The 12,873-nt window shown below is 38.2% G+C and overlaps 1 protein-coding gene across 1 annotated transcript in view; it reads right to left on the bottom strand.

Moving 5' to 3' along the window:
• slc12a3 (solute carrier family 12 member 3) overlaps positions 1 to 9,610 on the bottom strand; it is a 12,077-nt gene extending 2,467 nt beyond the window's left edge. Inside the window, exons 1-18 of the mRNA XM_068312368.1 lie at positions 9,326 to 9,610; positions 8,858 to 8,989; positions 7,782 to 7,857; positions 7,531 to 7,626; positions 7,257 to 7,396; positions 7,045 to 7,155; positions 5,852 to 5,963; positions 5,509 to 5,639; positions 5,291 to 5,375; positions 4,067 to 4,227; positions 3,589 to 3,696; positions 2,447 to 2,570; positions 2,239 to 2,340; positions 1,999 to 2,154; positions 1,798 to 1,897; positions 1,147 to 1,258; positions 826 to 963; positions 71 to 177 (exon numbers count right to left, since the gene is read on the bottom strand). Coding sequence (XP_068168469.1) covers positions 71 to 177; positions 826 to 963; positions 1,147 to 1,258; positions 1,798 to 1,897; positions 1,999 to 2,154; positions 2,239 to 2,340; positions 2,447 to 2,570; positions 3,589 to 3,696; positions 4,067 to 4,227; positions 5,291 to 5,375; positions 5,509 to 5,639; positions 5,852 to 5,963; positions 7,045 to 7,155; positions 7,257 to 7,396; positions 7,531 to 7,626; positions 7,782 to 7,857; positions 8,858 to 8,989; positions 9,326 to 9,610 — 2,276 coding nt within the window. The remainder of the gene's footprint in view (positions 1 to 70; positions 178 to 825; positions 964 to 1,146; positions 1,259 to 1,797; positions 1,898 to 1,998; positions 2,155 to 2,238; positions 2,341 to 2,446; positions 2,571 to 3,588; positions 3,697 to 4,066; positions 4,228 to 5,290; positions 5,376 to 5,508; positions 5,640 to 5,851; positions 5,964 to 7,044; positions 7,156 to 7,256; positions 7,397 to 7,530; positions 7,627 to 7,781; positions 7,858 to 8,857; positions 8,990 to 9,325) is intronic.
• Between the last annotated feature and the right edge of the window lie 3,263 nt (positions 9,611 to 12,873).

Raw genomic sequence — 12,873 nt, 5'->3', positions numbered from 1 at the left:
TAATATTGAACTGTGAAGAAATTTAAGACCAAACACACAAAATGAAGTGATTGATATTCACTGAACTCACTGCAGGATTCCAATGTAACTGTCTGCATTCTGAGGTGAGTCACTCAGCCAGTCTGTCTTGAAACCCATGAGCAGAACATTTGGCTTAATGCGACCCAAACCTGCCCCCTAATGGACAGTCAGCAACATGACAGGAGAGGAGTAACTTCATTTTTATTCAGCGTCACAAGAATTCAAATCAGCATCATATGCATCAATATAAACTAGAAAAAGAAACATGGAAATAATTCAGTCAATACTTTTAAGTCTGAATTTGTCTTAATTTTTACACAGTGTTTAACATATATACAGTATATATGTGGGTTTTTTTTGTCTTTTTAAAATTTCTATAGTAGATTATCATGCTGAATAATTAGGGAGATGATTTGACTTGAACACATATAGATCTGTATGGCAATCAAAAATAGCTTGTCATCTGTGCACACCAAGTACCATCAGTCACTCAGTTCATGTTGCTCATTATGGATATTAATACTGACTTCAGTGTCACAATTCCTGGTATGACAGATTTCCATGCACAGCAAAGTCACTTATAATTTACCGTTGACATTTTTACTTGTCACTTTAATATTAATGAAGGTTTTTGTCGATTCTACAGGAGTGGGACTGGAATTTTCCTGACAGCTGATTGTCAAGGAGGAGGTTTTTTCATACTATCATCTTTAAGCCTAAGAAAATTTTGCTGAAAGCTGAGGGGTAGCTGGTTATGTGAGCCCACATGATGGAGAGAGAGAATGTGAAGAGTGTAACTCTAACCTGTAGCAGCATGTTAACTCCTGATCGTAGCTCCTCCGCCACCACACCTCTGTAGAACGATTTCACCATCCGTTGGTTCAGCCAGGCGACATGAGTTTTGTTGCTCCTTCTCTCCACTACTGCGGAAGAGGGACACGCCTGGCGAACACAGGATCAAATGGATAATCATATTACTTTTAGTTCAATCAGGTAGAAGCCCTGAGCTTGAACATAAAAATATAAATGATTTAACAATTGCTTTTGGGATTGAATCAAATCAAAACATAGACTTTGGTGACGTGTCCATGATATACTGTATGTGAATACTAAAGTTGAGCTCACTGTGACCACATTGGCGCAAATCATGAGACTCAGATTCTTTGTGAAACTGTTGGCGAGATCAACCAAAGCTGGACGACTGCTGGGAGGACCAGTGAGAACCAAACACTGTGGTCTGTAAGGGAGCAAAATCACAATCTGAAGTTATCGAGTCCAAAACGCCTGCAGACACATCAGCACCCACCCCTGGATAGGTGGAATGAATTAGTTTCAAATTAAAATGCACTTATCTATCTTAAAGTCCACAGTTGAAACATACCTCTACTTGGTGTGCTGTTAGTAGAGTTGCTGCATATTGGAATATATATTACATTTATGATCTGTTGTATAAAGTTAACTAGAGTTTTAGGAAAATATTGTATCTGTTTTGCATCTCAACTTCAAACTTTTCTTACATTTTAGTTGACTTCATTCATTCATTCATTTCATTCATTCATTCATTGAGTTCAGTGTGAGCTATCTTATATTATTGATGGGACTGAACCTGTCAATAACATGCTTGTTTAACCTACTACCTGCTTGAGCAAAAACTGAAGTACAGGGGTCTTTGTTTCAGTATTAGTGTCATTGACTAAGAGGCTGTATTTCATAACTTGAAATTGATGATACCATAGAAAACAAACTGCAGGCTTGTGATTTCATCCTATCACTGACCTGTAGTTCTTGACATGGTCCTCAACGTGATTCAGGCCTATGCACTGGTTCAGAGCGATGTTGTAGGAGCTCGCCTGGACCGAGGAGCCCCAGTTCACAGCTAAAGACAGAGTAGAAGAGGTAGAATGGAGCAGAGGAGGGCCACTGTTTGTTGTAAAAAAGTGTGATGTGGTTTGTCTGACTGCATGTGTGTGACTTTACCGGGCTTCTTGTACAGCGTGTATCCCAACAAAACCAATATGACCCCAAAGGCGATAAGAGCTGCCCACCAAGTCAGCAGGAACATGATGATCACACAACACACAGCACCCAGCAAGGACAACCACTTACTGTAGTACCTGAAGGATGGACGCCAACCTGGAGACACAATTACACAAGTTCTCATAATAGAGTTTATGTTTTATTGCACCTTTAATGCAATCACTTTTGTTCCTTCACTACCAGGTGAGTTGGTGACTGAGGCATGGAAGCAGCTGAAGTTTATCAGAGAGTAGGAGCAGAGGAAGAAATTGGAGATGATTGGAGCGATGGTGTTCAACTCAGCTGGTGGAAAGAAATGACAAAGGTGGAATGAATCAAAAACCTATGAAAAATCAATATCCATTCAGAATGCAATTGTAGTCCGAACATAAGTTCCTCAAAACCTCACCAATAAGAATGAAGCAAACAGCAATGATGTACGCCAGCAGGTAACTTCTGAGGGGCTCATCATTCTTGCCGTAACCTTTGCCAAAGAAGCCGATGAAAGGATACAGTTTGTCCTTACAAAGACACTATCAGAAAAAAATATGAAAGCGGGACAAAACATGAGCCTTTTTTTTTTTCTTCTTCTCCACAGCAGGAACTAAAACAGAAAACCATTGAACAGGTAGTGGGTGAGTGTAATTGTGTAGCACCATCTTATATGGAGAAAGGTCAAAATGGTTTCCAAAAGTCAAAAAAAATAGTAAAAACATGATTAGAAACACAATAAACAAGAAAATGTACTGGATGTAGCAAAAGCTTAAAGAACATTGTGAGAACATGTCTGAGATCCTATTGGTGCCAAACTTGAATGGGTGTTGGGGGCTGTCAGGGGCCACACATGTGGAGCCAAAGGCTAAAAGAAGGAGGGGATGTAAAAATCACTTCATAAGAAGACATCGTGCTGCAAGCGGTCCAAACCTTTATGGTCTGTCAGGTGTAGAAACAGCTTTCTTCAGAGGCACACAGCCCTCTGAGGAAATTCTTGTTGTGGTTCTTAACAGTTCCCCACTCCCATATTGTACACTTTCAGTTTCAGGTATATTTTAAAATTTAGTTGTGGATCTCTGATATCTTTGTTCTCTTTAGGAAGGGTAAGTTCTTAGATGAAGAACTTCAAGCGATGATTGGAGTAACATTAATATTAATCAAAATATAATCCAGAAGCTGGAAACGTAAGGTTGTCTCCCACAACTATCAGTGCTGTGATGTAATCCTAGACCAGTAAAACTATAAATCAAGTAAGCCACAAAAGACCATTCCTGCAAAAACAGATAATATCAGCAGTATTTAATTGTTTTAATCTCAAAGTCAGTGTCTACTTTATATAATTTAGCAAATCCTTTCTTGCAGCATATGTCACTGCCTGAGGATCTGAGAGTAGCAGATTTCATTTTAATTGCTGTATTTCAGTCATGAATTGTTTTAATATGCTGTTTTGTGAAACACTTTGTAACTGTCTTGTGCAAATGAATGTTATTATTATTATAATATTATTATTATTGTTGTTGTTTTTGTTGTTGTTGTTGCTGTTTCATGTGTGCCTACCTGAAAGACTTTGGGAGCAGACACCAGGCAGGCCAAAGCAGAGGAGAGTGTTGCTCCAAATATCCCTGCAGTGATGAGGGGGCTGAAGGCTGACACCATGCCCATCGCCTAGAGACATACATGGAATCTGTGATTTAAACTCATCGGTCTTAGAGGCTACATGATTACAAGGTGACCTACTGCTAAAACGAAACTAATTCATAAAGAGACTGAGGGATTCATGCAGAGCACTAGCTGATTGTCCTGCCTGTATTTTCTGCTGGTACAAAAAAAAGACAAATTTCCCTGAAGGGGCAGAGGACAATCAGACTTGTCGCCCCCTAGTGGCAAGAGTAAGTAAGTGATTGTAATACAGGTTATAGGTTTGGCGAAAGCGGTTCAGAAGATGGATGGATGGTTGCTTTACTTGGCGATGCAAACTGAAATAAACATCTAGCATGGGTAGACATGGAGAAATCTCCTGAATGAATGAGCTGACCTGGTAGTAGTTACTGATGCCATATCTGCATGTGTTATTGTTGATACACTCGGTGAAGTCCCATCCATACTGACAAGCTAAACCAACACAATCCTCGCTGGATGAGGATGGTGACAGAGTATCATTTAATGAGCCAGATGCATCACGGACCACACAGGCTCCTTTGTGGAAAAGAAAACACCACATAAGTATGCATGTACATATGCACACGCACACAGATCAACAAAAATCTGACCCCCCCCCCCCAAAAAAAACCCCCAAATAAAAAACAAAAAACTACGTAGGTGGACATTTATAGAACGCAGACCTTTCAAGGCTTGCACTCAAGGTTTGGCAAGTGACTAAATTCAGACAGGTTAGACTGGTTTGGGGTTTGATTTTATACATAGTCACTCCTTGATAAGTTGCATTTTCAATTTTTGAGACAATACAAGATAGAAAAAGACAGCTATAACAGGTGTGCTATATATCAGTATATACAAGGACTTATAAAAATATATTTTAGACAGCTCAAGAAGTGTGTGTATATACAGTATGTTTGTTGGATGCTTAAAGTGTTTCTGTGTGTGTGTGTGTGTGTGTGTGCGTGTGTGTGTGTGTGTGTGTGTGTTTATGTGTGTGTGTACGCATGTATAATGAGTTAATTTCATTGAATAGCATGATGTGAAATCTTAATCAAAGTGGCGTTAACGTTACATTTTACAGACTGTTAGCATCAGACTAAATTTTCTTGCCATGTTTGCGTGATCGGCCTTTATCCATGGGGCTGGAGCCCATGGATTAAAAAAAAAGACATCTTTCATACCTTTTTAAGTTTGTGTTAAATTTATATATGAATGAATATGAATAAATATGAATGTTAAACTGGTTGAAACTTAATTTACTGATCGCGTACTGATTGCTTTATTTATGTATGATAAAAATACTAGCGGGAATCCGTGGAAATTCCACGATAAAATAATGATATCAGACTTCGTTTGTTTTGTTTTTAGACGCCGGCTTTGTGAGTTCTGTCTATATGTATATAGTAGCATATATATATATATATATATATATATATATATATATATATATATATATATATATATATATATATATACACACACACACACACACACACACACACACACACACACACACACACACACACACACACACAGTATATACTGTATGTATAAAATATATATAAAATAACAACTGAACAAACGTGTGCAAACACAGTACCAATGGTAGCTGTGATGATTATATATGAAATAGTGGTCCAGAATATAGCCATTAGTGTTCCTCTGGGGATGGCCAATGTTGGATTCTGAATAGAAGACAAATAAAAATCGTTTCAGGATCTTTAATGCAAGTTCCCACATACATGTGAAAATATTGTGTGCAATAAATAAAACAACCAGTAAATAAAAATGGGCAGAGAAATATAGAGCATGGCCTACCCTCAGATCTCCAGAGATGTTTGCCCCTGCCAGGATGCCAGTTGCAGAAGGGAAGAAAATGGAAAACATGCCAAAAAAGCTTCCACCTCGGCCGCGCCAGCAGGGAACAAAATTGGCAGCAAAAATATCAGCTATAAAAGTGAAATAGTTAGCACACCACTAGCCCTTAACTTATAAAAGGCTTCTCTTCCAACAAGTCATTTCAAAGGCCACTGGAAATAAATTAACTTTACATATTGTTACAGAGACATTTCAGTCTCAATCTTCTGTTAAATGGAAAACTGTCAATGAAAATTGTTAAGGATCTCTTGATTGACTCTAACAGAAAAAAAAAAAAAACTACCTTTGTAGCTGAAGAAACCCTTTGATTGTTTCTGTGGAGAAGCAGGAATGATTGTCCCAACAATGTAACTGGCAAATGACACCATGATGACCAGAAAGAAGAGAACCTGGGCCTGTGGAAAACAAAATATACAGTAAACATGTGGTGACAAATGGACATCTGTCAATCACGAAAACAATTAAACTGATTACTCTTAAACCAATGAAAATTCATAAATGTATATTTTTTAGCTATATTATTAGTACATGCATATGTTTAGCATTTACTGAAAAAAACAGTAAACAAAATTAGAAACAAAACTCCTACACATGGATCAAAGATCAGGCAGGATAGTAACCTTACAATTCATGCCTCATGAAGTTTCTCAACCGATAATATGAGGTAATTAAAAATGTCTGAAGCTTAGTTGTAAAGTTTTGTGGCAACAGTCTCATATTTAAATGCTCAACAGCAATACAAAATTTCCAAAATCCAATATTTCTGTAATTTTTGCATTAGTGAAACATTTGGAACATCAGATAAATGTCAAGATGTAAAACTTTTTGATAGCCTGACATTAAAAAATGCTTCAGGTAGTAAAAAATAATGAACAAAATTCCCAACATAATGTAAAAAAGTAGTTAAAATACTTTGACCTGAAAATTTAATATACTGTAACCATGTTCTCATGAATTGAACATAACATAAATATATCAGTCTGCATTAATTCATTCATTCAAATCGTAACAAAAAACAGCATAACGTGAAATATCTTGAAATGTTACAAATTGATAAATACATGAAATGAGTAAATCATGGAAGTATTGCTTTATCTAGATTTTAAATTAAACTTAGGGTGATTTATTCTGGCCCAAGATTAATCCTCCTACAAAAGTTAATTGAATCAGTTCATTACTTTTTATATTACATGTATCCACACATGGTTTCTGCATCGCAGATTGAAGACAGGTAAGTGCAAGGGAACAAGGAACATACCATAAAAAGTGTATTAAAAAAAATCTTGGTCATTTTTCTTGTAAAAAATAGGCTTACATTTGTTTTTCTTCCATGTGGGGTTGAGAACATTGAGAAATGTAAACAGATGGTTTAAGAAGTGTCAAGGAATTAAATATTTTTAAATCATTTGTAGCATTTCAATCACTTGTTGACATAATGGTCCTTTCGTATGGCCTCATGTGTTTGATTGAACTGACCTTTGATTCCCATGCCATACCAGCTAGTGAGATGCCCAGTAGACATGTGACAGTGATGATGCCAATGATGCGGATGTCGTTCGTCCGATCCACCATGACAGCTCCATTTTCCTGAGGAACAAAATTATAAATCAAATTGAAAGTCTTTGTTCAGTTTAGTGTCACGGTGAAAGTTGCTAATGGTACACATTAGTGTATGGGATCACACTCACCCGCATGATGTCTGTAACCGTCTCAGCAAAGCCAACAGTGTGCATGGCTACAGCCACGGCATTGGCAAAGGCAAAGATCAGGCCGATTGAGCCACCCAGCTCTGGACCCAGGCTGCGACTGATCAGGAAGTAAGTCCCACCTGAAGACAAGAGGTTGGGATGCAGTGACAAACATCTATAGACATATTTAATTACACAAGTAATTATTATAATAACTATAATTTGCTGTATATATACTATGTAGATTGTTGCATTAATCACTGAGCATACGGACCTCCTTTGACCTTTCCGTTGGTAGCAATGGCTGAGGTTGAGAGACCAGTGATCCCAGTTATACAAGAGGAGAGCACAATGATCACCCAGGTCAGACCTGGAAAAAATGATAATTTTGCTGTCAAGTTTTAAAAAAAAGACAAAAAACAAAACAAAACAAAACAAACAAAAAGCACGTACATATAAGGTATCACATCTGCATTCCAGTCATTGGAGAATGACTGAATGGAACAGATGTTTTGATGGACATACCTATACCAGCCTGAGCAGTGATCCAAGGCAATCTCAGGTATAAGATCACTCCCCAGATGTTTAACATGCAGCGGATCTATGAAAGAAAAAACAAAACAACCCCCAGCTGTTACCTGACTGAATGGAACATAACAACCAATCTTGACCTCCATCTAATTCAAGATGTACAATCCAGTACTCGGTTTGGAGGTTTGGATGGTGGATGGTTCCATAACTCAAATTGACATTTTTTTTTTAAATCAAATCTAAACACAATCTTAACCCACCCAAAGAGAAATATGCTGTCAGAATTGGTATTTTGTGCAACCTGACCTGATGAACTTTGACCTTACTGAGTGAAATAACACTATAGGAAGACTTTTATCTATTCTCTGTAATTGTGGTGACACCAGTTAAGTATGTACAATAGTGATTGGATATTATAGGCATGGTAGAAATCCTTCCCATACACCTGAACCACTCAATTGCAAGCGGGGCTGTCTTGTTAGTCAGGAAATGTAGTCTTTGATTGCGTTGCACCCTGTATCCAGTCTGAACTCAGTGGAAACATGAAACATGAAACATCATTTTGTTTGAGGTTTGTATTTTTATTTTTTTTTGCATTTTCATTTTGTTAACCCCCCATCACTAACTAAAAATCAACTAACTGTGTCTATTCCTAGGTTAACATCATCTCCTGTATCTGCATCATTACCATGATGTAACATAATCACACACCATCAGTTCTGGCGGTCAGTGCAGCATATTTCCTTAGCAGAATCAGCTAGCTGCAAGACTTAAAAAGGTAACAAGCTTAGTGGTTACTTTAGCAACAAATAAGTCTCTGTTTCAGAACAGTACCCCTGGATGTTAGTATTCAAACTTTTAACTGCAGGCTTAAGGGTTGTAAAAGGATGTTTTAATATACCCCAATGGTGTGTTTTGTGAAGTTAGAAAGTTAAAACTCTTTCTTTTGAATGGATTCAAAGTACTGTAGCCAAGGTAAATTTCAAAGATATTAAATATATAATTTACACTTCAAAATTTCTAATTTGAAATCAAGCTGCTATTGACACATCCGTTTTGTTCTAACCTACCATTACTCCCTGTACCCAGCCAAAGCGAGTAGGTTCAGGTAGTGGCTCCTTCTGCTCCTCTTCTTCATCGTCTGCAGAACTGTCTTCTCCTCCTGCCTGCCCATCCTCATACAATGGAGGTTTTGCATCATCCTGGTAAAGTCAAGTTAATATCAATTATAAATCCAAAAAACATGAATCACAAACTGATCTCAAGGGACTTTACAACCAGAGCAGCTTACAACAGCATAGGTTTAGTAAATGCACCTGGGGTTGCTGGCTTGCATATAGTGTTGGCACTTGCAGTCTTCAAGTCACATTTAGCCTCCACCTCTCAATTAATATCTGTGACAGTGTGTATGGTAGCTAAATTTTTTTTTTTTAATACTTTCTTCACCATGGAATACATTTTTTCGAAACCATTTCAAGCACTTTCAATGAAACATGAGATAAGCACCGTAAATTCTGATGAAAAGCAGATTTTAATACCTCAGGGTTTGCATGAAGCTGGTAAAGAGATGGTCTAAAGCGCTTCCGTCGGCCCCACACCTCTGTGTTGGCGTAGAAGTCGTAGTGTGGTGGAGAATCCAGAGTTTCATAGCCAGTTAGAGCATCAGATCTATGGGATGCTATACTGTCCCCATCACTGTAACAGTGATAGTAACCAGACTCATCCAACCGTCCATGCACTGCGTTCCCATTAGTTGTTGCCAGAGGAAGTCTAGACCTGTAAGCAGCAAGGTGAACACCGTCATTGACAACAGGTAACTCCATCCAGAGGGGCAGACGTGTCTGTGATCAGTAGATTGTATCCAAAGACAACAAATGTGGTCTTGTTATTGCTACAGTTGTATTTCTTCAGCAGCTGATTTATTTTACTCTAGTCAGTCAGTCAAACCCATGGAGCCATTCTGTAGTTTAGGGTGAATGAAGGAGTCTTTATTGTTGGGGCTGGTTTTATAATTGACCTCAACTGAGCAGGAAGAGCCGGAGGCCTTGTAAAAGACCTGGTTCAGTGAACAGCCAAACAAGATTCATAACAAGAGCTATTAAATGTAACATGGGCTATTTCACATTGCAGGGTCAACCAAAAAAGAAAAGAAAAAAAAAGGCTAGGCTTACCCTGGGTAGTCACTTCAGTAAACTAATAAAAAGTAATTTGAAGTTAATTCCTTAAAATTCTAAAATTAATATTCTACTCTGTCCGGAACGTGTTTTTCGTTTGGGTTTGGTTCGTGCAAAGTCGCATTTCAGGTTATAAAATGTGAAATATTAATGATTAAATAAATGATTGGATTTTCCGTCAGAAGGCAAGCTGTAACTACAGTCATTACACAAGTAGGCTGAGTTGTGAGATAACCTTGACTGAGACAACACAAGAGCAACACGGTCTGCTTGTTAGGTCAAGACGTTCAAATGATACTTTACCCTCGAGGCTTCGTTATTGATTACTTTAAAAACCTCTTGACAAACATAGGAAAGAGAAATATTGTTTTATTATTGTAAAAACTGTATGAGATTCATAAGTGACATCTACCAAAAGAGATAAAACAACGACATGTTGCTGCGAGTAGTGTTTGTCATTGGAATAATCTGTTTTTCTTTGACACATTGTGTCGCGACTTCACCTCATCGCGTATTTTTAGTAGGTAGTCACGTGATACCGTATGCACATTCTATTGGCTGACGGCATCCAGAAGTGCGCTCCGTTCTGTGAGTCTCGGACTTAAGTGAGACACAAAAGTGCTTTAAACAGTCGATAAGAGTGTGGGAAAAGGTAATACAGATAGAAGGTGGATTAATATCAGTATGGGGAGGGTCATAAATGTTCAAATTACCGTAAATAATAAGATGAATAGTTTGTTGCTCTATCGCAGAATTCATTGATCGCGTGTGGTTCCTGGAACGCAAAGAACGTGGGCGCACTGTATTCATGACAACAAACTTAAAACCAAAAAGATCTTTTCCTTTTTTTCATGATTGTGACAAAAATGGACATGTCAACACGTCATCAACTATACTACAAGATATTAATGACTGAACCATCTCACTTCTGGAGATAACAAGAGACACATCGTAATTATAGTTAAAGAAAATCAAAGTCAAATCCAAATCAAATCTGTTTACTCTACAACAACACAACTGTTCTTATCTGACTCATCTGTCTGCAGGATGAAAATCATTTGAAAAATCAACACGGTAGCTGTGTGTTCATTCAGCCAAAAATCATTGCTTCAGTTAAAATGAGTATTTTGTTCATTAAGTGTTATATTAATGAAACATTATGGTTACAAGGACTGAAAGATGGTTAAGACTCAGAGAACAGCAGTTATCGCAGTTTAAATAAAAAGATAATAAAATCTTAACTTTTCAACTTGATGTGTAAAACTGGAGTAGTGTTCATTTAAATGTTCATTTAAATCATTAATTTCATGTTGCACAAACAGCAAACCTCGACTCCGTTGAGCAACAGTTACATCGTGTTCTTGATGACGGTGAGATACACAATTCCCATTGAGCACTGCAGGCTCATTACTTTGAATTGCTGCTTTAGTTTCCAGCCATAGTTTAATAATTAACCTTCGCAGCTGTGTCCTTGAACCTACGATTGAAGAACCGAATTTTGAAGTAGCCGTTAAAATAAACGACCCTAGTCAAGTGATGCTGTCATCCTTCAAAAAATGGCTCATGTGTGCATTATTTCTTTTTAGCATAGACAGTCTTTAAGATTACTGTGTGTTATCAACCATCCATTTTTAAAAGAAACACTTTGTATGGATTCATGCAGCTTATCACAGCTGATGCTAGGCGAGAAGCAGAGTACACTGTGAAAAGTTCTCTAAGGTGAGCCCACCAGAAACATTAGTGTGGATATGTAATATATTTTATGCAAATAGATGTTTGGCGCTGTATCCTTCCAGCTGAGATGAAAAATGTCTTGTGCATTGTTACATTTGTCATTTACAACAAGACAAAACAAACAAAAAAACACACAAAGAATCACAGGACCTTATCCAAGGTCACAGCCTCCAAGAAAGAACGTCAACAGCTTGGTGCCCCCACAGAAGCACAGATCTGTTAAAACCAGGGACAAGTGAAGGACAGACAAGCTGTGTGAACATGCTGAGTCTCCACAACCTCAGAGGCTCTGTGAGAGCACATCAAGATGTTGTCCAGTGTGCTTATGTTTGCAGCAAAACGAGAATGTTCAGACAGTCAACACTTTAATTATTGTTTTAATTCCATATGCAATCCAACAAGAAGATTTGATGTAAAACAATAATAGATGAGAAAAATCCATGCAAAAACAACATCCTCAATTTCTGCATGTTTTAAAATATTTTGCTACAAAACTAATTCAAACAATAAAGAAAAAAAAAAAGTGTTGCAGTCATTCAAACAACAACAATGTGAAAATTTTTCTTATCCCCACTTGTGGGCAGAGGCTTGTCTTCATACCTGTGCTTCATCAGGCTGATTGCCCTGAAGCTTTTTTAAGCCAGCTTCTCCTTTGGTTCGGTGCCAGATTGTTTTTAACCCTTGCTATGCCTCTAGTTTGTCGGACATCTGAACATCTGAACTCCAAGAACACCAGGACGTGTCTCCTGGTGTTATACATGTGGGTCCAGACTCTATCCATAACAGAACAATCTGACCCAGACTGAACCCAACAGACTCTTTCTTTCTTCAGGCCCAAACCAACAGCATTCTTCAGGCTCCAGATTCCGCTGCCAACCTGACACGGCAGTGGACAGCCATCATGGCTGCTTCCGAGACTGTTGCCAAGAATGTTTCCAAGCCTGGACGTGAGCCTGTTTTATCCGTGTCTGTTGTGAACCTTGACCTGGGCCTGTTTCCAAACCTGAACCCGAGTCCGTTTCCAGGCTTATAGCTGAACCCAGATCTGTTCCCGAGTCCGGGCCGGAGCCTGGATCTGTCCCCGATCCTAAACCTGAGGTTAATTTTGTCCCAGAGCCTGATTTTGTCCTGGAGCCCGATCCTGTTTTTGGGACATCAGAGGCCTGTACCATAAAGCT

This window comes from Antennarius striatus, chromosome 4 (genome assembly GCF_040054535.1).
Source record: "Antennarius striatus isolate MH-2024 chromosome 4, ASM4005453v1, whole genome shotgun sequence".
Lineage (NCBI taxonomy): Eukaryota > Metazoa > Chordata > Actinopteri > Lophiiformes > Antennariidae > Antennarius > Antennarius striatus.
This window is presented reverse-complemented; position numbering and strand designations above follow the sequence as displayed.